General features: G+C 39.0%; 3 protein-coding genes and 2 non-coding genes across 8 annotated transcripts in view; 1 reads left to right on the plus strand and 4 right to left on the minus strand.

Moving 5' to 3' along the window:
• LOC107267778 overlaps positions 1 to 24,490 on the minus strand; it is a 29,843-nt gene extending 5,353 nt beyond the window's left edge. Inside the window, exons 1-5 of one of the 3 annotated variants that reach the window (XM_015739879.2) lie at positions 23,924 to 24,490; positions 12,134 to 12,261; positions 11,666 to 11,772; positions 5,748 to 5,831; positions 222 to 385 (exon numbers count right to left, since the gene is read on the minus strand). In XM_015739879.2, coding sequence (XP_015595365.1) covers positions 222 to 385; positions 5,748 to 5,831; positions 11,666 to 11,772; positions 12,134 to 12,149 — 371 coding nt within the window. In that variant the 5' untranslated portion in view covers positions 12,150 to 12,261; positions 23,924 to 24,490. Of the gene's footprint in view, positions 1 to 221; positions 386 to 5,747; positions 5,832 to 11,665; positions 11,773 to 12,133; positions 12,262 to 22,607; positions 22,734 to 23,923 lie in introns of those variants that run through there. The other 2 variants (XM_015739861.2, XM_015739868.2) reach the window with 2 other exon arrangements.
• On the minus strand, positions 12,733 to 12,805 carry Trnav-uac. The gene has a single exon. It is a non-coding gene; the product is annotated as a tRNA-Val (tRNA).
• LOC107267793 (cytochrome P450 6k1) lies at positions 17,778 to 21,110 on the plus strand. Of its 2 annotated transcripts, XM_015739902.2 has the most exons (4): positions 17,778 to 18,771; positions 18,854 to 19,075; positions 19,161 to 19,412; positions 19,510 to 21,110. In XM_015739902.2, the coding sequence occupies exons 1-4, from the start codon at positions 17,916 to 17,918 to the stop codon at positions 19,686 to 19,688; spliced, it is 1,509 nt and encodes a 502-aa protein (XP_015595388.1). In that variant the 5' UTR covers positions 17,778 to 17,915; the 3' UTR covers positions 19,689 to 21,110. The 2 variants fall into 2 exon arrangements, with proteins under 2 accessions (XP_015595388.1, XP_024941102.1); XM_025085334.1 differs by lacking the exon at positions 18,854 to 19,075.
• Positions 21,612 to 22,823, minus strand: LOC107267090 (meiosis-specific nuclear structural protein 1). Its single transcript, XM_015738344.1, has one exon. It carries the CDS (start codon positions 22,821 to 22,823, stop codon positions 21,612 to 21,614), a length of 1,212 nt encoding a protein of 403 aa, XP_015593830.1.
• Positions 24,491 to 25,643: 1,153 nt separating the features above from the next.
• On the minus strand, positions 25,644 to 25,716 carry Trnar-ucu. The gene has a single exon. It is a non-coding gene; the product is annotated as a tRNA-Arg (tRNA).
• Between the last annotated feature and the right edge of the window lie 1,065 nt (positions 25,717 to 26,781).

Below are 26,781 nucleotides of genomic sequence, written 5' to 3' on the forward strand. Positions count from 1 at the left end.
AATGCACGAATGCACTAATTTCAGATGATACATTTGCACTAATAACCCTATGTTTATAGGGTTATTTTCAATGGGAGTTCTAAATAACCCTATACTCATAGGAGAAAATGCACCACGTGAAGTAGCGCGCACATTTGATCCTAACGACAGAGCCAACTTCACGTACAGCCCTTATGACGTGTAACCTTAAACGACGCGGAGCAGAAATAAAAGTTTCGTACTTTTGTATGATATTTTCCTTATCGCGAAGTGCAACACGAAGTGCGTCGAGTTCCTTGCAATGATCACGAGTGCGAGGTCCTGCAGGTGACGTCACGCCACCGGAAACGCTCCCGCCTTTCTTCCGTCTCGGCGTAGTCGACAGCGAAACCTCGATACTTGCCATCTGCAAGAATATTCAGGAAGAATGTCGTCAAATCAAATGGAGGTCGTCAAAGGGTAAGTAAGGTCCGGGCTTCGAAGTTTGTATTATAGCTTGTTGTGCCATATTTGAATATGGTAATTGGCCGACCGTTTGTCTTCGTTCACTGACTTCTGATTCTTGTCGCGCACCGAATAGAATTAAACTCGACGTGCGCCATCTTGAGAGGTACCTGACGTTGGCGCGCTATACGAAAACAAACGAATAAACGCTCGATTCTCGATATCTTCAAGAAGCGTACAAATAGATTTACATTATTTGAAAGTTAAGCTTATTCAATTTCATACTAGCTTAAAATTATATCAAACTTATATATTTAATCCAATTCTAATTAAACGTCTTATCCTGATCCTGCGCATGGCTGTCTGTTGCGCGTCAGAATAATCGTAAATGCGTCTTAGGGATTTATCTCGCACGAGTGTTGCGGCCTGTTCTTGCAATTGAAAATAAAAAACATCTAAAGATCTGTAAACATCTCTGTCGCGATTTTATCGCAACTGACAATCTAGACCAACATACTATATCTCTAACATTTTCAAATCGATCAAGAGAAACAATTAATTAATAAAAAGCACATCAAATATGAAACTCGATCAAAATTCTTGACAGAATTTTATTAAACAATTAACTAGTACAAAAGTTAAACTTTATCAAAGATATATAAACTACTTTTTTTTCTGTTTCAGATTATTTCAACGGAATTCAAGCCCTTTAAGGATGACTCTGAATAATCCTCTTCCATAAAATTCTGGCACTCAGTGTCAAATGAAATTTACATGACCCGGCCTATTCGACTAATATACATATAGCGGCAAACTTCTATTACGTTACTTTAAATCGGATTTGAAGCCGTATCCCATCGAAGCAACGTCGAGTATGAATTTAATATTCCGTTAAATCTATGATTTATGGTCGTGGGTGTACAACGGCTCTCCGTTAATGGATACTCATAGTCTATGATGCCTTTGACCTCGTACACCCATCCTTACAAGGTTAACATATCCGCCACAAGACACGACCCAAGAGCGACGTACGATTGAGAGAAAACGAGATGAGTTGAGCATCCCAAGATGGATATCAAGAGAGTACGATATACTTAAGCTCACAACTATATATTCCAACCGATCTATCACGGCGATATAATGCATACAGAAAATATACTATTATTGGATTACATGGACTGCATGCTACGGATAAATCGATCAATTACAATATAATCCATTATACTCACAACCTTTTAGAAGTATCTACTCGATTAATGCCAACCGGTAGATTTATTTGTATAAACGACTTGGCACTTTTAATCTGCAACCCGACGACGTACGCAATGGGTATGGCTCATTTGTAAATTACAACGTACAGCGTAAAACTGTTTAGCATTGATATCGTTTCGGTATGCATTTACCGTATTGATATATTGCATAAGGATGGTAAATACGAGCGGTACGTGAATCAAGGCAATTTTCATGTAATCTTTATTAAAATTAATAATTGCGGAAATTCAACGCACTCTATGACATTTCCCTTCTTCGGGTCGTTGGTTTGGTTAAACCATCCTGTAACGCGGCATGCCGACACCCGGCTATAGAATTATCACGTAGAAGATTTACTGCCCGCTCGTCGCTCTTGGATAAAGCATACGGTTCTGCCATTCAGGTAATAGCCACGCAATCCCATTATTCCGCGTATACGAGAAAGCTCGAATCTTCTATCTATGAACATTTAATGCTAGCCGCGACTCTCGCTTATATACCTAACCTGAAAGTCCTATCGACTGCGTCATCATTCTTCCTTTTAATATGCATATACGGAATTCCATAGGCTATTCCGAGAATGACTCAATGGATATATCCGATACGATATACAGTATAATTTATATCGATATCCAGCATAAGAATTTTCTAATTTCTTTAAATCTCAAAACAAACGTATCCGATATTCATCGATCGTTAGAAAAACTTTTTGCACTGTTTTAGGACGCAAATTTTTATACGTGTTTCTAAATTTTTGCTTACGATATATTATTGCATTATCTCGTATAACTGTAGGTACGTAATGTATATATGTCCCAGCGAAAAGATATCTCCCGACCGTCAACAATTGTTATGCTTGTCTTACGTAATTACTCAATCGTTGTTTCTTCGTACACCGTTCTTTTCGTTGTATGTACAGATTTCACTTGGAAAATTTAATGAGCAAATATCAAGTAGCTATAGTCCTGCACTTTCACGGAAAGGATGAGAGACCGTCAAAGTAGTCACTTCGTTTGTCGTCTTACAGATAATAATCTCTCTTTCTTATTCCTTACTCTCTCTCGGTCATCTCTGAGCTTTCTAGCGACCCTGGGAACGACAAACGAGCCACTCTTGTTTCCCATTGAATCATAGGCTTTACGAATAAGAGCACGCACGCATGGACTAACGCACGCGAGAATCCCATATCGTTCGTTAGTCTAGACAAGGTCTCGAGCAACGTCTTAAGCAGTGAACATAATCTTTAATGATTGTTGAATGTAAAAGTTTTATAGTACATTGATAGAAATCTAGCAGATTGATAAAAAATGTTTTAGTAAAATATTGATAACAAGAAAGGTGCATTTTTACAGGTACTCGAGGATGTAGAGTAACGCGTCGAATGTAATGAAGATAACAGCGTGGATAATTTTGAGAAAATTGCTGATGATTCCGTTGGATATATACAGGGTGAATCACGAATCGTGATCAGTAGAGATTACTTTGTTATTAGCAGTCCGATCGAAAATGTTTTTATCAGCTTTTGCATGGTTTCAAGAGAGCTTTAACGTGATAGTGAAAAATTACTGGTCAACTCTTTTTTTTTAATGTTTTTTCAAGGTTACCTTGAATTTTTTGCAACTGAACATATAATTTTTTTACGGCTGTCTATTAGAGGATTTCAAGACGAATTCGGCACATGTAAGGACATGACATTTTTTTCATCCGGTTCGAAAGAAAATTAATAAACTTTGTATCACAAGGAGAGTCACAGCTACGCCGTTATTACGCAACCAATGTTGTTGACAAGTCAAAATTTACCAATATTAATTGTAGCGATGTTCAAAATGGTGTCCACGAGCTGCAATGCACTCGCGTAGACGGTGAACAAAAGATTGTTTTGCATTCTTTATGGCCTCAAAAACATTTTCGATCGGACTGCTAATAACAAAGTAATCTCTACTGATCACGATTCGTGATTCACCCTGTATACGTGTACATATATCGTGCAACTGCCACGAGATGGGGTAGAGGATATTCGGTACGGTATTTCGCGGTAAATTTTACTCTGCTTGGTGTGGCAGCAATGCCGACGACGAGTTTCCTCGGACAAAAGGATAAAGTGCGGAAGACGTTACAAGCGCCCTGTAGGTAGACACGTGGACGAAGAAACTCGTTCCGGGACTCCACCGAAAAGTCAGCCCTTCCGTTTCCACGCGTTCTCGTAAATTGACCATACGAATTCGCCTCTGAATGCCGCCGGTCGTGCGAAATACAGAAAGTCCTGGGTAAAGGGGAACGACGATATCCGTTCAGCTCGAGGATCCCAATGACGACCTTCAATTTTTGCAGGTACTGCTAACGAGAATTTAATCGGCGTCGCGATTAGTTTATCTGCCATGAATATCAGCACGAGCCAGGGCGGTATTATGCCTGTCTTCTCGTGTCTAATCACACCTGTACATTGAGCTGCGGATGTCGCTGGAATTTTCGGATAATTAGTAATCGATATGTGTAATAAAAATTATTTAACTCTTATTGTACGATGGTTATCGTGATATCGTTGCGCAGGAACGACTCGTTGGTGATATTATTGAATTTATATATGACGTCATATAAAATATTTATCAACGATTATTTTCAAAATTAACAGGTATGTCAAAGCTGACACAACGTGCAGTGTTGCAATGTAAAGTTTAGGCACGTGTTCGAAATGCGAAAGACTGATGGTACGTATTAAAGATAATACCAAAGATAAAGGGCGCAAGGCTGTGACTTTTCGAAGCGTTAAAAGGGCAAAAGTTGGGCACCGGCGTTCGAACGACGAAGGGCACTGACTCCTGGATCCGCAATCTCGTGGGGCAGATCTGTCTGGGCCTTGGGACCCAAGGGCGTACGTACTAACCTAACTCGTACGTAAACCCCAACCCGTAAGAACCTGGTCAGGGTCCTGCTTGGATTTGTAAGGTAATCTCGTGGGACCGACGTACGTTTATTATTCATCAAGCACTGACCACGAGCGTTTACCGGTAGAGTATCCTTGTCCTCCACGTCGTGCTCCAGCAGAGCCGTATCGATTAGGCTTAACCGTAAACTCGACGTAAACATTACGTGAATCGAAGGTAAAGCTACAACGTCCGAATTTTCAAGCAGCGACTTCGAGTGGAAACGGATGGACGGGCGATAGAAATTGCCAAGGGCGACTGGGACTCTCCGTAAGGGAAGTTTACGGGTATTCAGGTTTTCGTTTCGGTGCGGATTTCATTCTCGACTCACATCGATCACTGTCGGACACAGAGGAACGTGGGAAGCATTCCGCTTGGCTAATCGCAAAGCGAGTTTGGTCCTTTCGATCGCACGTCAACGTGTGTATTTTTGAGAAAAAAAATAAAAATAAAAAAATAGTATATCAAAATTCGTAAAATAAGATGTGGCACAATAATGCCCTGGATTTTCGAGGTTCGATTCAATGTCGCTGTTATTGGTGTCCGAGGTATCCCACGTGGAATGTATCCAGGAGAAGTCCTACGCCAATGCGTCGGCCGAACCGAACGTGGACGCAGGGCAGTTTTAATGGTAGCTTTGCTTGGCTGGGGCCCAGGCCCTGGGCCCTCCGGTTGGACCCCAACGAAACAGAGTTTGGTTCACGCATCTGCATATAAGTCACTGGTTGGACAGCCTCAACAACCCGAGGGCCATTGCTTGCTTGCCAATGACCATGGAAGGCTATCTTTAATTTTTTTTCTTCCACCTCAGCAATCGATGAGCCAAATGGCCATTTTGAAATGTTTTCCAAAACACTGCTTCCAGATTAGAATAAATCATAAGAAGGACCATCGCGAAGCCGATAGTTGCTTTGGATTCTTGACAATGTCAGTGATTTACCAGAGAAAGAATTTCTTATCATGTTCCAGATCAAAGAATCGGTCGCTCCGAAATCGTGTCTTCTCGGACGTCCCAATCGCTGATCCTGTCGATCATTAAACTCGGATTACAAAACCTTAAGAGCTAGTCCAGAGCCCAGAGATCGTTCAACCTGACAAAATGATAGACGCACCGAGATGATTTTGAAATATTTTTCAAAGGGATTTTACCTTAGCCTCGAGGGTCTCCAGTTGAGCCATCCTGGGTTCGAGTAATTGCTGCTGCGGCGTTCCCGAACCGGTGTGCAGAGCAGTCTGGAATTCGAAATAACGAATTACATAACAGCTGGATTAACACGAAGCCATAAGGATGATTGGCGAGAAGAGGAAAGTCTGGTAGGATGTCATTATGATAAAATGAGTATTCGGTTGAAAGGTCACAAAGTTAACACTAAAAGAAAAAACATGAATTGACACTCATCACCCCCCCTGAAACGAGTCAATTTACTCAAAATGTCGCGCGAGTAAGATTTCTTTTGTCAATTTCATTTTCGTTGCATAATTCGTACACTTTTTTAACGTCTCCGCGCCAATGATGTCCAGGTATAACCCTGTATACGCGTGCATCATCCTTACGTAACCGAGTGAGACGATTCAATGATTCCGTGATCACAACAACCACGTCCCACCCGAATGATCTTCCACGCGGCAATGCAGAGCAATGCAGATCCGGGACTTCTCTTGTTCTTAGCTTCGTGCTGAATTATTCTGCTCGACAAAGAGAACACGATGATTCAGGGTTGACTTCGAACGCCGACCGAAGCATGGCTCGGAATATTTTGATGGGACAGTCACGATCCCACCGTTGCCAGGACACCTAGAGGCCGCTGGATCCAATCCTTTCAGGACTCGTGTCCTTCTTTTACCTTCGCCAGGAGTTGCATCTCCAATGCATTGCTGTTCGTGCTATGATCATCTGTACGAGGGATTTGATAGCTGTCTGTGACGTCGCTATGAATTACCCATGTTACCATCGGCATAATAGAACCTGGTCCAGGTCCTAATTTCGTCGTAAACACGAAACAGATGACTGTTATGAGGATCGAATATTGTATTTGCATGTTTTTGTTATTATAAAACTCGAGAAAAAGAGTCAATTATCAATCATTCGTTAATTCGTATAATACGCAGTAGCGTGTTAAGCTAGTATATTGGTACGAGTGTCGAACAGAAATTTCTTCGTTATTTGACGTATAACGCAAAGACACAGGCGATGAATGGAAATCGCGTGAACGGTGCTCGTATTACTTGTACACGTGTATAACGTAATAGAACAACGTTGACTTATGCTGTCGTGGCATGCGCAATTTCTTGTATAATTTTATACTCCGAGACCCTGAGCTAATAAGTCGCGTGTTTTTCAGCGACATTTAAACCGTGTTAAAGTTTGACATAGATATTTCAACGTAACCGTTATCACCATCGTTAACATCGTTAACAAGCGAATTCCGTACTTTCAACGGTGTAATTAATCATCGGTTCCGCGAATCGTTGAGATTCATAATTAACAAAAATTAACATTTCTCTTAAATCTCTGAGAATGACTTTGCTCGTGAAAAAAAATAAATAAATAATAGGCTCGATAAGAAAGATAAGACATTTTCGAGCAGTCATTTCGTACGCTGTTTTCTTCATGGGTGTTCGTGCATTCCCATAGACTCGTAATAGGACATTCTTAACATTATACGCATATGTGGCAAACTGAGCTCAAGGTGGTTCACGTGTGTGCCGGAGCGATAGGCGTTGTTGCCGTTACGAATAGGTAGGTAGACGAGTAGACGGCTAGATGGGTGGGTGGGTTCGGTAGGTAGGTAGATATAAGGTAGGTAGGCAGTAAGGCAGAAAGGTAGGTATAGATAAAGGCTTTGCGTGATCCCAGAGCGGAGCCCCGGGTATAGAAGAGTACAGAGTTAACGTTAACGTTACTCCATCCTATTGCCCAGCCGCGGCCAAGCTTAGTTCTCTTGAGTTCTCGACCGTAAAGGTCAAGGGGAATGTCTGACTGTTCTGGTTTCACGTGTCACTTTGTTCTTGGTGCAATGGCGTAAGATATACACACGTGTTAAAAAATGGTTTTAAAAAAGCAAACAATAGATACCTTCTTATAATTCTGTAAATCGTATTGAAAATCTCGAATATCTGTAGTAGCTAGGTTTTTATTAACCCTTGATAACTGAAATGATTTTAAGAAATTTATACTTGGACATTATGAATAATATAGATTCGCTCTATGCTTCGTTGCGCTGATTCTACTGATACCATTTTTTTTTTTTTGAAAAATGAAGATCAAATGAAATATCGGTTGGGAGTATGGCGACTGTGTGCCCTTAGGCTTGGGATATGCTCTGATACTTTGAATATGTGGGCACGTATGAATGTACGGACATGTGCGATTACGAGTTTCGGGATCGGTTAACCGCGTAAGGTGTAATAGTATCTACCGGTTCTTGGATTCATACGTAATAGTAGAAAAGTAGTGGGGATGGAAATGAAAAACTATCGTGTAATAACAGTGTTTTTGAATTTTAATATTACGCGGGGATGATGCCGTGCTAGGTCTAAAAAAATTATGAGTGTTGGATACGGTAACGTTGAGTATTTTTTTTTTTTACCTGTTGAGCGATACTTGTAGCACTGCGATTATTTACGTATCACAATTACTTTTTACGATAACTTTACGTTACCAGGCGTTTTTCCCGTATACAAAGTAAAAACCGAAATACTGAATTACCGGTAGTAATTAAATTTTTTACTATTACCGAATTGTCAAAAAAATGAAGAAAAAAGACGTAATGGAATGTATTCACGGAATCGTGAAATAATTGTCGGAAGGCTCCTAAGAGCGTCGTTAAAAGTAGGCCTGAAATTCCATAGGAAATAAGCTACCTGAGGGGACGGGGAGTAAAAAATATCAGGCAAGGTATTCCTAATCGCGTTATGTATTACCTCCAAAATGTAGCTGCTGATACAATTTGTGCGAATGTATTAACAAAAAAAAAGCTTTCAGATGGTCGTTTTGAGTGGCTTTCGTGAAAGACAAGCTAAAGTGATTAAATCCGATACACGTGGAGCGACTAAATGTAGATGGAAGTAAGAGTACCGAGAGAAGCGAAGTTTTATCTCGTTAATCCAAGAGCCTAAGTGCGTTGACGACAACGGCTACGACGGGAATGGCCGACGGCGACGGTGGCGCGACGGTGGACATCGGCGACACTACTGACACTTCTCTAGAAGCAATCAAGCTGTATTCATAAACACAGGCCTTTACGGGCCCCAGTCGTGGCTCGCCAGACACCTACTATGAGTATAAGATACCCTAGAGAGAGATTGGCCGGGCAGCATGTTCCTTGCATAAAATCGATAGGAAATTATAGTGGTAAAGCCCTCGGAATGACGGTTTGATTTATGGCAGTTTCCGATAGCTCCTTTCTGCGCTTTTCCATTGCACCGGCCAAACCTATCAACGTCTTCTTGGTAATACCATGAGATATATATACACTCTATGGAAAATGACTACACTACCATCTACGATGAGTTTATTAACGGGGAAAGAATTACTGTTTTTTTTTCTTGTTATAATTAGAAAAAAATATATATATTTTTGATCTCGACACAATTATACCTGAGTAACGTAGTAATCTATAATTAGTTATTATACAAGAAAAACTGGTTTGAACCTCTCTATAGATTATCAAATTATTCAAAAACGTTTCAAGGTAGTTATAATTGGTATGAGTTAAGGAATCGATCATTGACTATATTTTATATATTAATATATGTATGATGATTGATGATAAGAATGATGGATGAGAGGAAATCTTGTTTCATTGAATAAGAAAGATGTCAATTTTTTTTCTACGGTATAGATAACGATATATTTCGTTGCGTTTATAAATGGTACATTTAAGCTTATTAGTTTCCTGGGTTATTATCGAAACTTTTTGGTATGACGTGTACAATTATCCATTCGAAAATTATATTTACCTGCAATTTCTTGTGCGTGCGAGTATTGCACGTTGTGAAATCGTAAATCCAGATAAAGGGTCGCTGAAAATTGCTCCCTGGCACCTGACGACTGACACGAGAGGTGCGATTCACGGTCTAACTGTACCTTCACCTCGAATAACCTACGCTGCACTGCTGACTCTAGTAATTGCACTTTGTACGAGCAATTAGCAGCATCGACGCTCGCGTTAATGTCCGATCATTCCATTAGGAGCGTCCGGTAAAAACATTAAGCAAGACAATAACGAAAGATAGACAGGGATGAATGAATATTTCAAAAATAAATGTTCAGATTAAAAATCGAAAATTTCATCGGGCCCCAACAGTCCCAAAATTCCATCAACTTACTTTGACGAAATATTTTGAAATATTTTTTTTTAATTTTCCACGAATTCGAAAATATTCCAATCACCTGAATTATCTAGGCTAATCGCTGCCCCCCGACCCCTATACCCTGTCGACGGTATTGCTTTCGAACAACAAACGCATCGTGAAACCCTCAAGGCTTGCTTGAGGAACGCGATGCTCAAATTCAACAAGCATCGCCACATTCTCTCGTGTGGCTGAGCAATGAGAAAAAAAAAACTTATAGGCGTCGAAACAAAAGCCAAAGCACGCGAGGGCTGTGTTGGCGGTTATCGCGCACGAATCGCGCGAGGCGAAACATTTGCGATGTTCGCTCGTTGAAAAACAGCATCAAAGGTACCTGTCCCAGTACCACTTACCGATCCTACAGAACATAGAATAATGGAATTTCTAGCTAGCAGTTTTTGTCCCTCCATTGCATATATATATATATATATATATATATATTTTAAATAATCTTTTCACAATGACAAACTGGTTTGAATATCTTGTGTGCACTAAAAAATCTTCACTTGCGGATATCATTCGTTCCGCCATATTTGAATTAATTAAACTACTTCTTGATACGTTGGTACCTACGAACCATCCAAGAAAGCATCCAAGCAATGCGGCAGATGTTCACGCTTTTAATAAAATCGATTAAAACCAGTTCAGTCTCAACTTTTTCATATCTAACCTTAAACGTATTACGTGAAGTTTCGCACAGTTGTTTTCCTGGTTCAGCGAACAACCTGGATCGACAGCCGGTTCAGCGCACTACTAACTTTTTCCCCATAGCTTTAATTATCCCTCATTACGTTTCATCATAGATCTCACATAGTTCTAGATCTACGTGTCCATCTATGGAACTGTAATGACAAAATTTTTCGTGCCTATTAACAATTAACCTTAAATTACCTGAATCTTAATTGTTCAATGAATATTGTATTAAGTTCAACCTCGGCGTACAAGAACTGTAAAATCGTGTCTGTTAAAGCGTTCCCGCGACGATAATAATAATAGTAATAGAGAATCACGTGTTAAAGATATTTGAAAAAATTTTAAGATTTTCTATTCAAAAATAAATAAGTCAAAGATGACCTCAACATCGGATTTCAAAATCATTAATTTCTGCCTCAGGCAATTTATGTCGAAACTTTTCGTCAACCAAGATTTAATTGTTCTTTAATATATATATAAAAAAAAATGCAGAATTTTATCTCGAATTAAGTATTATCAACCCATTTACTTTGAAAGTATTTTTTTTAGACAAAATAATACTTCAAAGACGTGGCAAGGGTTCTGGGCAAAAACTACGAGAGGCTGCATCAAAGTAAATTACGTAAAGCCGTAAGACGCTTAAACCTTTGATCACTGAGTCCTATAACCTGCACAAGGGTTTCGCAAGATGCCTATCTGCTTTTAGCTATCTTCGGACTACGATCGCGGAATGTTCAGTCGGCGGAGAATCTGGAAATTTGTCGAAACGTGACAGCGTTTACTGACAACGGGTTACCTCGGCACGGAGGTCATGGAAGGATTATGGAAATTCGATGCATCGCACGTAACGGGGAATTGTTTCCTTGCATGGTAGCGTCTAGTCAGAGCCAGGAGTTAGTAACGACGAGAAGAATAGCGAATAACGATCGAAAGTTTCGACCACGGAGAATTTCGATTTTACAAAAAGAAGAAAGAAAAAAGAAAATGCAATATTTTATTTACGTCTCTTCGAAACTCACCAGGGAGATCGAGCGCTGTTGCAATTTCAACCCAAGATCTTCTTTCTCGTCGCCGCAATCCGTGGTATAGAACAATACGTTTCTCTTAGAATTCCTGGAACAGACACCTGTTATTGAGTTAATAAAAAAAAAAAAAAATTATAATTCAATGTCACAACTTTTTGTACTATATATTTCATACTGCTGTACTTCACTTGAATTGATCGAGCTCGTGATTTTAATTTTTGTAATTTATAATTATTTTAATATCATACATCGTTATGATAAACTGTCAAAAGATCGATTAAAACTATATTATTTGCTGTAACGATAATCAGAATCGCATTGTGATAAGTTATCGAATTTAATTTTCATCTCGTGCATTGTGCAATATTGATGCATTATTGTCCAATGATAGATCAGTAAAAACATATTGAAGATCATATATCAGCGAATAGATCGAAGCCCAATCTATTTTGATCATCGCACCTGAGTGCCTTCCCATTCCGGTTGAATGTCTGACGTTCGATCAGTACGGGGGAGTCTGCGTAGCAGCGGATCTCGGTCATCGCTGCAACTGCATCGTAGAGTCGATCGATCGTCTACAGTTTGTTAATCTGTAAGAAAAGAAAAATAATTGAAGATTGAATTGACCTGAATAGCAATTCGGAATATCTGATAAAAGTAATTCCCGGCGTTTCCTCTATGCACGAACATCGTGGAAGTAACACTGATACAATTTAAGAATTAAAATTAATTTTACCACTAATCATCTCGGACATTCGTTCTTAATTACTTTTACCTAAATTGCGTCGAATTGCTTTGTCGCAATTTTTCTACGTCTTAACGGAGCCTTATCTGTCTTGCCGTTACCTCGTCAACTTTACAACCGCAAAGATCTTCTATTATGACTGTTATTATCTACAGTGAATCGTGAGAATAAGACATTTTGTGCGTGACTGTCCGTACATAAAGTCAATGTCAAAAAAATAACAGTAAAATAATAATAATCGACAAGAATACATTTGTCATATATCCTCTGATTGTTGTCAACGCTTAATATTTGATATTAGCCTAAAAAAAAAAAGTGGTTCCGGCCGGGATCGAACCGGCGACCTTCTGCGTGTAAAGCAGACGTGATAACCGCTACACCACGGAACCGACGTATCTGCTAGTAAACATAAAAACAATCTTGAGTGAATGAATTACGTTTCGCTGAAAAAAGACCCTAATTGACTAAATACGTGATTAGGCACATCGATAAGGTCGACCAGCACCAGTAATTACCGTCTTTGTACATTAGCGAGGTACGTACATTAATCATTTTTCTTTTTTCGACGAACCCGCAACGTCTGCAATACATCCGAGTGCGAAATTGACTTTACAAACGCGTGCCGCTCATTCGCATCTTCCACGAGCATCATCCTCTCTTCCATTTGGATAACTACGGACCGGATAGACGCTGCGGTAATGCACCGGGCAGATATGCCTTTACGCGAATTCAGTGCAGCAAAGCGCTTTCTCATATTCTATGACCAGATGCATTTCTGCGGTTAGTTATTTTTTTTTCCTGCCGTGCGAATAAATACGTTTACATGGACAGATGCTTCACTCACGTAGATATAAATATAAGCACTGTATGGTTGAGTGCTCACAGTATACCAAAGGCACCGTATAGTCGTATACAACGTATGTGTAATATGCAGGTATATATAGACACCGAGAAGTTCCCCCATGTAGGATATACATATATGTAAATATATTTTTATGGATAGTTACCCTCCAGTACTGTACGAGCAAATATCGCTTTCAAAGATACGCACTTCTTCGGTACCAAACCGGTAACTATATTTCCACATGAGTATACTTCAACCGTTATATCCACGTATATTACGTTTATGTTATACAACTCTGCTTATGGATTCACTCAACTTGTACATATAGCTAGGTAGAGCTGCGCCGTGTATTTATCACCTTCACAGTGCTCTATTTCACAGTCGGCAAACGAGGAATACGATTACCCATACTACGCGGGCAGCTAGTCCTGGCGCCAGAAACCGGCGCACGTCACGCCCACGCATCGCATCGCGACTCTTAAAGATTCGTAACGTATTAAGCAACCTGGACAATGCTAGAGAACAATTTACATATATTATGCACGCGAGAAAGTTCATTCCCCGGCCTACGTAGATACGTGGCTATATTGTTTTTTCATGAGTTTGATTATTATATAAACTTATATATATATATATATAAATTTGCGCAAGGGTTACTTTGGGACACGAAAATTTAAGGAGCGTTCACAATAGCAAAGTGGTTTTTTTAACTACTACCTTGGGACAATACAGCATTGGAATTCTCTAATCTAACCTAACGAAATATTTCTAAGCCCATCGCAAACACCGGATGTTTAACATTGAAAAAATATAAACAAATTTGGTGAGACAGTCCGGTTTATGATCCTCAAAACAGCCATTACGCTGGAAATTTTGAGGGGTCGATTCATTTGGGTGTTTGGACCCTTTTAAAGCCAATAATACGTGTATAAAAAATTGTCAGTATATTTAGTGTTAATACGTGTAGCGATGAAAAGTGATGAATATCGAGAAAAAATTATTTAGTCGTATTGTAATGTAATTAATAATTATAGGTAAAAAGGTTGATAATTGTTTAATGATTTTACCCTTTTTTTAATACTAAAAAATACTGATTGTTACTACTATTTTTTATTTTTAACATTGTTTGGGAATCTGGAATTTTGTCATTTTTCTTCTGTTTTTTAATTTTATAATTTTTTTTACATAACTTTCCTTTACATGAGAAGTTTCACGTATTGCGCGAGTCTGTGTGTACAATTTGTTTCGTTGCTTGTTTCAAAGTCATGTACCGGTTCCAGGACGAATATGGGGGCGCCTACGTTATACACGATGCGATATTCAACTTTTCGAACAATGAGTTTAACGAACTCTGACATCCGACAGTGTTACCACCCACAGTGATGAATTATCTTTGGGAAAAAATCAATGTACGAAACGTCAGGATTTTTTTTTTAAATAAGGAAATCATTAATATTATCTTTAAATACGATTCAACCGAAGATTCAGCAATGGGAAAATTGTCTTCTTGGTTCAGATATAGTGGATACTGTAAATGATCTTGTATGGATGCTGGCAAGCGTGACTTGTACAGTCACGGCTCGTATGCTTTGTCGTCTAGTAATGGCACGGCACTATGACTATGTACATGGTGACAGAATGGGGTAGATAGTAGGCAGTTCGTGACCGGCAACCATGACGGATCCGTGACGTGCACAGCTGTCAGTCAGGTGTGCGACTCCTGGACTTCCTAAGGGAAAATATAATCATGACTGACACACATGACAATATAACAGAATTATAACTGATAGTACTTGGATAACAAGAATTAATGCAAAATGTCCGGTTTCAAAAATAAAAATCAATTACCTACATTTTTAGTTCAGACAGCAACCCGTTTCTGTTTGCCCACTCAACAAACGCTAAAATTTTTATAAACGTTTTTTTCACATTACATAGAAAGTTAATTAAACATTTTATCTGTATATTTACAGTTAGAATTTTTTTTTATTGAATTAAGCGATATTTATGAGAGTGATCGATTAACCAGCATGCTCTGACCCCCCGTCGATATTCGTAATTAATAAATTTCATTTCATTTCTCATTATTTTTTTATACGTTTACGGATTAGCCTTCAGATAAACGAGTTGCATAGTTTCTATATAATAATTATGTATAAATATTTATACCTTTATTTCGCACAATTTACTTTCGTCTCCCTTCAATTTTTATCGGAAAATAAAAATCAATCAGTGCATTTTATTGATCAAACTGGCGTTCGGTGTCCCCGAATAGATTATTGATCCGTGAGTTTGTCAGCTTCTAACACAATTTACACGTGACCAACAATATCGAAATTGAAAAAAAATTTCGGGTGCTGGATTTTATAAAATTTTTTGCTGATAAAAGCAAAATAAGTAAACACGTAACGATAACAATTGTATCCTTCGTCAAAATTCTCAAATGATTAACGTCTGGCTAACTGTACTAAACTCTTTTTTATTACCTCGAAGATACGTGACACCTCACAGTGACTTATACGTAACCCTACGTCCTGCCCCACCATCCCTTTTCGTTAATTACAAAAATTACCAAACTTTAATACTCGTCTCCCATCCTGCTTCTCGTCCAATCTTATCTAAAGGTCGGCTACCGAAAATCCCCGCACTCCGCGTACCTTCAGTGCGGTCGTTAAAAAAATCTGTTAAAAAAACACGAGAAATCTACCTTACCGACACGTCACTTCAAGTACACACAAAAAGTATCGAAAAATCTTCCAAAGACTGTATAACCGTATACAATACTTAACAAGGGTAACCCTAACCAAGTCTAATCTATATCACGTCATAGCATTATCATCCCACGGCAAGGCAGTGTTGCACAACAGGTGCCTCAGGAGTCAATGTATTAGAAACACGCAACACTACCCGTTGAAATGCTCAGGCACGTATATTATTCCAGGCCACCATGACGCTCCGTATAATTCTGACCAATGATACGTTACGCATAAAGCCACCTCACGAGCCGATGGACCGATTGCTCCCACAGGAGAGCTCAAGAGTACCACCAGCTTCCTCGCTGCGCCTTACGAACCCATAATTCAATAATACATTCCCACCCAAAAGGAGTGGTGCATTCTGGGAAAGCGAAACTCTTACCTACAGCCATTATGAACCGTATGCAAATTTCAAACCGATTACCCGTCGGCCAATGCGATGAAGAAGATCAACAGATACCTCAGATGACTCCGTGATTGCTGACAATGAAGATTCATAAATCATGAGATATTATTATTTGTCAAAATGGACTGGGTCGTTACGTCACCATAAGCGGAGTCAAGGAAATTGGAATTGGGTCTTTGTATGGGAGATTGGGTCCTTGTTCGATTCAAAGTGGGTCCGGGCGATGCCCTTGCGATTGTACCGGCGGGGTTTTTACGATTTTCATCCCCTCTCTCGGAGTAGACACAAACCAGGTTACAATGCCGAGTCAATCATGGCACTGTAAGAATAAGGGCGACGTTCTAGATTCACGCCCGGAGAGCCAGCACTGAATGAGTAACAAATGATTCCATCCATCAGAATCCTATTGAATGAACTGGGCTCATAAATTAGGGGTTCACTCCCCTACGTTTATACGACGAGTGATGCATTGGCATTTAATGCACGGACGTCACGTTACGGATGTGAGAGGCACGCTACCGGTTTCTTTTTTTGTTTTTTATTTCCAAGCGTGAACCCTGGCGAAACAACCCTTGGTCTTGGGGTTGCTGCTACCCTGCGAGCCACTATCGTCCCTTTGCATATAATTTATAGCAACCCTCTGCATGCACAGTAACGTATGTACACTTTATCCCATCGTTGAATGCATTTCGAGACACCCGTTATAGGGGAGAAACGCGTAGCTCGATGCAAAAACTTTTTATTTATACTTTTTAAACGTAATTTTTTTAACTTTTTCTTTTCAAAATGTGTTAAGCGTTGGGATCAGCTAGAGTGTACGATTTAAATGGATCGAGTCAATTGTACAAAAGATTATTTGTTTATATAACGAACTGTCAGTTCGTTATATTTTTTTTTTATCAGAATGCATTGATACGAGGTAGAAATGAAAACATCGGACTATCAACTAGAGCATAATATGGTAATGGGAATTTATGGTCGGTTCACGAGTTCAATATGGGTTTTTGACAGTTTGCAAGCGATGCAGTCCTTAGTGAATTAAATATCGTTTTCTATAAAGTTATATAAATTTACCTATGCTGAATTAAAGAATTAAAATATATTTATTGCAAAATCACGCGTATGCTTACTTAATAACACACATTTTATGCGTCCACGTGTGTTCCTTACTAGAGACTTTATTGTTTTAGATCTGTCAAAAAAATACGTCGACCACGTGGACCGACTATACCTTAGAACCTCCGTATAAGCGTATCACTTGAACTGCATGTTAGTCATTGATTCGTTTAGCTGGAGGGCGTTTCGCTTAACAGCGGAAACTATTGAAAAGAACTCTTGATCCGGGACAGCACGACAGTGCGCGAGGGATCAGAGACGCGAGTGCTTCTGCCCAAAAATTCAAGTGGACTGATAAAATCGTGATCATATAATTTTCAAAAAAAAAAAACGAGGTTAAAAAAAAATCTGGAAAAAAATAACAAAATAATTCGAATATGACACCCCTGTTAATAGTTATCGGTATATACGTAGCTTACTATTTTCTGTACCGTCCTGTATCCACTTATTGGGAAAAGATGAGAGTGCCGCATAAATCCTTATCTCTAATCGCGAATGCCAGTGAGACGTTTTTTAAAAAACCATCACCGGCTGAATATTCCCAAGAACTTTACGATAAATTCAAAGGCGAGCGCTTTGCAGGCATCTGGTATTTCTTTGCACCGATGCTATTGGCAAGGGACCCAGAGCTGATAAGGGCCATTCTTACGAGGGACTTTGCCTACTGGAGTAGCCGCGGGATTGTTATAAACGAGAAGGAAGATCCGCTGGGTGAAAATCTTGTTAATCTCTCAGGTGTCAAGTGGAAAGTCATGCGATCCAAACTGAACGGTGCATTCAGTGGTCGAAAGATGAAGCACATGTTCAATATGCTGGAAGATTGCAGCAGGGAATTTGAAAGTGCATTGCGCGGTATCGTCAAGACCAAAGATATGGTGGAGATCAAAGAAATAAGTGCAAGATTCATGACCGACGTCATCGGCCATTGTGTTTTTGGTATCCAGATTGACACTCTGAACGATAAGAACATAGAATTTCGCACCGTCGGTAAAGAAGTTTTCGAGGTTACTTTACGTATCAGATTACTAAGAGTAATTCAGATGGCATTTCCGAATCTATTCAAACTTATAAGAGCGAAAGTACATTCGAAAAGGGTCACAGGGTTTATAGTGAATTTGGTTAAGGATACGTTCAAGTATCGCGAGGAGAAGAATATACAGAGAAATGACTTTATCGACTTGCTTAGAGAGATGAGGAAGAAGGAAAAGCAAAATGGAATAAAGGATGGAGTCGGTGAGTCAAAGTAACGTCTAAGGCATCATTTTTGGCGTATAAGATATTTTTTTGGAAAACCAATTTTTTTTCCAAATTTTAGAATTCAACGACGCATTCCTTGCGGCGCAGGCCTACGCGTTTCTAGCGGCCGGATTCGAAACCAGCTCGACTACATTGAGTTACTGCGTTCACGAATTGGCAGTGAACGAAGAGATTCAAAATAAATTGCGTCAAGAGATTTTTCGTGAAAAAACAAAAAACAATGGGATAATAACGTTGGACAATATAAAAAACATGAAGTACCTGGATAAACTATTCAATGGTGGCCAATATATAAAAATATTATTACAAAATCCTAAGATTAAAAATTACAAACTATAAAAAAAAATGTCTAATTCCATTTTTAGAAACTCTCCGCAAGTATCCAACCATTCCTATGATCACGCGAGAAGTAACAAAGTCATACACGATACCTGGTACAGATATCGTATTGCCAGTTGGATTAAAGTGTCTTTTGCCAATATACGCGATCCATCGGGATCCGAAATATTATCCAGATCCAGAAAGATTTGATCCTGAAAGATTTAATGACGAAGTCAAACGAGAAAGACCTGCACATACATTTCTCCCATTTGGCGGTGGACCCAGATTTTGTCTCGGTAAGAACAAACACTGTCTTTGTGTCAAATAGAGCATTTTTTTAAAAAAAAACCTCTTGCGCATGCGCCAACAATTTTCAACACAATATCTTTCCAGGTGCCCGTTTCGCAGAGATGCAAGTAAAAGTAGGCCTGATCAAAGTGATCGAAAACTTCCATCTGTCCCTCTGTGAGAAATCAACGAATCCCTTGGAACAAGACAACACGGCACGATTTTTAGGATCCAAAACTGGAATCTGGGTACGTGTGCATCCTACAAACAGACAGACTGACTGAGCTCGAAACTGATATAATTTAGTATTAACCATGTAAAAATACATTTTTCACGTCGTTCACATATCGCCTGTCCCATCCTGCGAAAATGCTGTAGGTATATATTGCATAACATTTCGTACCAATATCCACAATATCACATAATATTTCATGACGATTTCATAATTATTACGAACGAAACTAGTTCGCGCAATATTATGTGAAAGGTGGTACGTGTATTGAATGACAAGCTTCTTCGTCGTTAAATGCGTAACAAATTGTGTACGTCACGCTTACGATAATTGGACACGCATCTTATGACCGTGAGACACTTTAAGTGTCGGTATAATGTATGGGGATAAAATTCAGAGACATTGTGTCATAGATTATGAATATATTTATTTTTACATGAAAACCAGCTTTTTTCGTTTTTACTAGAAATCTGGTTTTACAAGTACGTATCGTCATCAGCATTTGTACAGTCTTCGTAAAAAATCTTCGTCACAAGGATAGTCATCAAATTTATATATCATTTTTTTTCGAACGATGCTTCGAGAATTATTCCAAAAAAAAAAAATCTATTACAAAAGTCAAAAGTATATCTTAACATTTTGACTTACCGATAAATTTCTATGACCGTTATAGATATATAGTACACCAGCAATTATTTATCTTAGCCGATCTTGTATACGTCCTCTATAACTTACAAACATAACCTACGAGGCGCATCGGCTATAATTTACTTTAACCATAAAAGATCAATTACAATCATACTAAATAAACAATAGCGAATCATACATGATACTGCAGTCGGTCGATCAATCCATTACAAATCATACGAAGACCAATCGGTACAGTTCGGTACAAAAGTTCTTTGCGATTCGAATGAAAAGATGTATGCCGTTAGATTATTGATGAAATAAAATTAAATAAAAAATAATAATTCTTAGAATCAATAGCAGATAAAGGTTCCTAAGAAAAACTATTGGGCGTCTTATCGGCACGAGAAGGAAGGCCGTGAGTAAATATCTAATATCTCGCACGAGGATGTATCATGAGAAGGATGACGTTAAACACTTCACTCGAGTCGCACCGATACAGCTACGCTCAACGAAAGATAAGCCTATTACCGGGCAGGACGGTATCCTATCTTTTTAATGAGCACATTTAGTTACAAATGCGCCATCTTGGGGCACGATAAACGCGCCGTGTCTCTCTTTTAACTTTGAGCAACCTAGACGCTTATGCGTATTACGTAGGCTATGGGGGATATTGGGTTGTGGCGATAGCAGTCACGCGAGGTCCTAATGGATATCTTTTCACTTTCGCAATCAGTTCGTTTTCGTGGTTATTTATTATCCTTTTCTTTGATCCTTTCTAATCAGCAATCCAGTTATTTGACTCAACTTTGTTGAATTTTTATTTTATCACGTTTACGTGCGACTTTGTCAATTTCGCGTGGGAACGTTGTTGTGGTTTTTTATTTTTTTAACAATTTTAATGGATTTTCATTATCCTTTCCGGTAGTGTTCTCTGCACCGTGACTACCTAGACTGGGGAAACGTCCAACACCTGTCGACAGGTGTGTGGTGTGTAACGATGCTTTTTGAAATTTCAGTTTTAATTTGAGACTTCTTAGCATCGCGTTTCTAATTCTCGGTGAATACTGATAAATGTCATAAGCGTTGTTTCGCACGTGCTAATTGAAATTCCACTGAATGCACTGTACACTTTTAGTTTTAATTAATCTGCATATCCTGATGCTTCCTGCCAATGCAATTTGTAGCTTTGCTAATGAATGTTTCGCTGTTGTAACAAAATTATCTGGTTTACTATTATCCGTGCAAGGATAATATACGGTCGTGGTGTCCCGTATGCAAAATACATAAATTTATATAACAGATCGATTCATCTGTCAGACGATTAAACGTAGTTGGTTCAGAGAATTTAATTTTTCAATAGTTTTTCAATTCTCTGACGCTCCTCCATGGTCAACAAATCTTTGTTTAAGAATCCCGCTATATTTTCCGCATGCTCCATTAACAAGCGTTCGCGTTCCGTCCTGACTAAATCTCGTCTCTTAATTTCACAGTCCCGTTCCATTTTCCGGTATTCACGAATTCGGTCCAGTTCCTCACGTCGTCTCATTCTACGCTCCTCCATCAGACACTCCAATTCCTGTCGGTAACGGAAACACGCGCGTTTCCTAGCTTCCGCCGTCATTCTCTCGACTCTCTCATCCTGCATCACCCTCAGCATAACAGCCTCCGCAAAGAGATCATCCTCGTCCTGTACGCGACGTCGATTCTCTTCTGTCTGTTCAATTTGATTTTTCAAGCACTCAGCCAAATCGTCCTTCATCATTCTTTCGCGAAGTTCCCGATCTCGTTCCTCGATTAAAGCTTCGCACCTCATCTCCTCGGCAACGAGTTCACTGATAACGTCTTCCCTCTCACGTTTCTCAGATTCAAAATCGACCATATTTCGCGCCATGGCTTCGATCACGTAGTTCCGTCTTTCAACTCGCTCACGTCGAAGTGCGCCCAGTTCACGAGTCCTCCTTTCCACTTCATCGAGATACTTTCGCTGACGTTCCATTTCATTCGCCAATTTCTCTCGTTCCTTATCCTCGTGGATTTCACGAATTTCAGCAAAGACTCTTCTTTCGGCTCTTAACTTCACAGCAAGCGCCATCTTCGCCTCCATCTTTCTACGCTCTTCCAATTCATCTCTGAGACGATCAACTTCAATCAACAGTTGTCGCTCCAGACGATCCGCTTCTTCTCTGACAAGAGTCTCCCTAAGCCTGGCTTCTATTTGTTCCTTCAATTCTTCTCTGTACTCATCGCGTCTCTTGGACTCTTCAATTAATCTTCTACGTTCCACCGCCAGAGTATCAATCTCCTGATCTCGTATCAAATCGGCAGCATGTTTCTCACGTACCTTTTCTGCCATTAAGTTTGCTCGCCGCTCCGCAATTTGGGATTGCAACACCTTGGAAGCGTAGGCGTCCCTTATAGCCGCCTCGAGGTCTCTCAGCTCGTACGATCCTCGATATCGATATCTCCGTATCGATTCATCCAGCTGCACCCCACTTCCGTTTGATACGATCTCGCCCCTCCCAGAATCTTCCACTTCCTGCCCCGGATAATCCGACATTTCTATCTGAAACATCATTCGGCTATGATCTCTCCATTCGGTAAAATCTCTTCAAACTTTTCTTTGTCCCTTTATCGAGATATTTACTTCGTTATATATCACTCCTTTTAGACTCATCTCATTCTAAACCACGTACGAGCACAGCCAAGAACGTTTTCAGCGTTCACTGTACTTCATAAGAATCATATCATGCAGAACTTTCCACTGCGTACAGTCCATGCTTTCGTATCTTAACGCTATTATACGTATAAAGCATTGGATTGCCGTACAGAGCAGACGTGTCAAGATGCATGAGCGGCAATGGATGCCTGCAACAGAAAATTTCACTACTGCGGGATATTCGTGATGAACGTAGAAAAAAGGTATAACGTACGACACCGTGATACAGCTTCTTTACTCGTTCCGACATTTATCTTCTATCTTTTTTATTTTACCAGAGGATATCCTTCATAGATGTTTAGATACGTTTCAAGATGTCTAGATATAATCTTTAACATAACTTTCCGCTAACTGCTTTCGATAAGCAACCACTCATGCGCGATTTATACGCGTCTCAAGGATTCAACGACGCATGCGCAATACGCATTGACAACAAACGGCCAAAGTAACGTATAAAAACTTCGTAGTCTCACGAGACTAGGATTCCGAGTCTCGAGCTTAGACAGTTACGTATATACCTGGCTAGAACTTAGGTAGGCAGTAGTTCACACGAGCAACGGTACACGAAAACCTCTAATTATGGTGAATCGTGACTCTGAAAAACTTGCCCTTGGCGAAACGTTCAACTTGAACTATGCACCATTTGCTTCAGGCTCGATTCCACCGTCATGCTTTATTGTTTAAACTCAGTTGAATTGTGCGATTAGCCAATGAGAAACTTGTATTTTGAAGATAAAGAAAATTTCCAGAGCCGTGCCGGAGAAATCGAGCCTTAAGCATTTCTCTCATGACAATGGAAAACACTGGGATTTGATATTAGATTTTCTATAAGTGCACAAGAATAAGTCCAAGCTTACGCTTGAAATTCAGTTTGCTTTGTGGTTGAACTATATAAAACTTTATGTAAATAAGAATCTAACTTGAACTTGTTCATAACCTACCTTGTGTGTAATCCCTTTGAGTGTCAACCAGTGCGCAGGCGTGTTATATTGCCGCAGATTCAAATTTGTAGATGCATATACATTAAGGCAATTCGATGGAAACATACGCAGAAACACACGGTTGAAACTTTCGTACAAATTTTTAGGCTTTACAGGAAATACGTAAAGTTCTAATTATAAGAGTGCAAGAGAGGAAGTGAAAGATACGCGTGCACGGAGGACTGTTCTGCGCTCCAGTAACGTTTACACCACGGCGGATTGAGACCGACTAACCGGCTTTCCGCGTCACGGCCTACGAACGTATACCTTTGCCGCGGCCTCTTTAAACCGTTCACTCTGATAGGCTGACTGACTACCGCTGTGTAAGCTTATGGGATTGGCTACCCTTTGTACTTGTCACATATGTTTTAATACTAAATTTTTGTTTCTTTTTCTATTCAATTTTAACTTTATAAATATTGCATAAGGCTGCAAGTTAAATTTATGCACAATTGTTTTTACGAACGAGACAATGTGGTTCTAGAATTAATTTTTCCTTGCATTTAATTAATTTTAAATTAATTTTTGTTATCAAGAATCCCGCAGGTTTTGCTATCTATATGTGGCTTCAGACCAATTTAATTTCGTGCTGCAAGATTAGTATGACTGCTATGGTTCGATTCAGACGGTGAACATCTGTTGTTGTCTGAGGCATACATGGCAGAACGTAATACCTGACACTCTCCAAGGTTTAAACAGTCATATGACATACAGGAGTCGGTACGATAAACTAGTCGGTATTAGAAGTGACTCGTGGAAATCGTTCTGATGGAAATGAGAATTATGGGAAAAATAGGACGAGTCATGCTGAAAAGGGCTCTTTTCATAATAATGGTGTAAATGTTTCCAAAAAAAATATTCGTTAAACATGACGGAATGGTTTTCCTCGCTCGTTATGATTAATGTAAAAAATATGAATAATTGATTCTGTAAATTAAATAACTGAAAATGATTTTATGTATGATCAGAATTCAGCGTCTACCGAAATTACGTCCGTACTGCACGGTGGCTGTCGAGCAAATGCCAGCCAAGTTTCTTACTGTTAAAGTACTAGTTTTCCCACTACTTTACTCGAGCTTCTATTCAAATCTCAAAAGATTATACGTATCAAATTGAAATTATGATATACATGTCCGAAGCCTAAGAAATTATTTCTTTTTTTACGGAGACCAATTCAGTTGGCAATTCTGTTAAGGCAGTGTTAGTACAACAATGGCTTTTCCATGAATTAAAATTAATCTATGTTTTTATAATCTTTTATCTAGAATGACAGTAATGTGTTTGCAGGAAAATTAAACGTATTATTTTTATGTTTCTTGCTCGCGTGACTTTGCTGCGATGCACGCATATGATTTACATGGAACTGCTAATTATAATGAGGTCCAGAAAATTACTCCAGTTCTAAAAATAATGTCCTGAATGATACATGTAAAGGTGTGAGTATTGAAAAACATATATTTTTAACAGTCCGCGCAATTTCAGTTTATATGAATTCAGTTTTTTTTTCAATCTTGTATATAAATTATGTATTTGGATAATCTGGATTGTACATAAAATTGTAATATACCTTGCTATGTAAATTTGCTTTGCACATATCTACTGTAAAATTCATAATTTTTGTATTTCCACAATCGTCAATGGCTTTTAGAATCGTAACACTCGTTTCTGCTCAAAACAAAATCATCCCTTGCGGGGATCGAACCCGCGACCTTTGGATTAGAAGTCCAACGCGCTATCCTCTGCGCCAAAGGGACCGCACAGTTATATAAAAGTTATAACACTCTGATCTATTAAAAATAAAAAAACCGTAATATTCACATATTACAAATCATCATACACAAGCTTTCTGAAACATTGAATAGAAATCTTTTGACTGTAATGTAAATGGCGATAAAATAAATATTAAAAAACAATTTACACGTCCTCAGAATAATCAAATTTTAATAAAAAAAATGCATACACTTAAATAACGCTATATTTTTCGTAAATACCGTTCACACTCATCAGCACCAATTTGCCAGAAAGGATTGCTAGTTATCAGAGATTCAAAGAAATTAAATATAAGATTATAACTGTTCGTTACAAAAGGCTAATAAACCTGAGCAGAACTCTTCAGCTTTCAAAACAAATCGTCATAAGCTTCCCCAGATTCCCACGTTATTTCATCATTTTTATGCATACTGATTTCAAATATTGAGCAATGTAATATACTGTTATCGAGTTAAAACGTACAAAATTTTGCTCTCTGGTCCACCGGTCTTGATGAAGAATTTATTTTCTACACTTGAAAAATTCATAATAATCACCAACAAAACTATTGATGCCTGTGTTGTTCTATTCAATAATTCATGAGTATGCATATACGCTCCAGTACCTCCGATCTATAATTGTCATGGAATCAACGATACAGTATTTTTGCAACAGTCTTCAGAAAGATGAAATCAAATAAATAAAACAAGATCGTAATCAGCTGCATATTGGCAAGTCAGACCGTCAACATGTAAGTGTCTAGCATAACGCGCATATAATAAATGGTTGTCATTCCAGCATGAAAGTATATCTACGTATATGTATACACGTAGACGATGTTTTAAAGAATAAAAAAAAAAGTAGAAGATACAAAAACGACGATAAACCAACGTTACAAAAGTTCAATGACTTCTAATGGTAAGATCGATATAACGCTATACCACTAACCTGGTATAAAGCTAAACGAAGAGCTCGTCATCCATTTCGATTCATTCGCTCATAAATCGACTCATCCGGTCAAGGCTTAGAGAAGCCGCTCATGGGGTAACTTCAATGGAGTAAACGTCCCT

This window comes from Cephus cinctus, unplaced genomic scaffold, assembly GCF_000341935.2.
Source record: "Cephus cinctus unplaced genomic scaffold, Ccin1 Ccin1_scaffold0029, whole genome shotgun sequence".
In the NCBI taxonomy this organism is placed as follows: Eukaryota; Metazoa; Arthropoda; class Insecta; order Hymenoptera; family Cephidae; genus Cephus; species Cephus cinctus.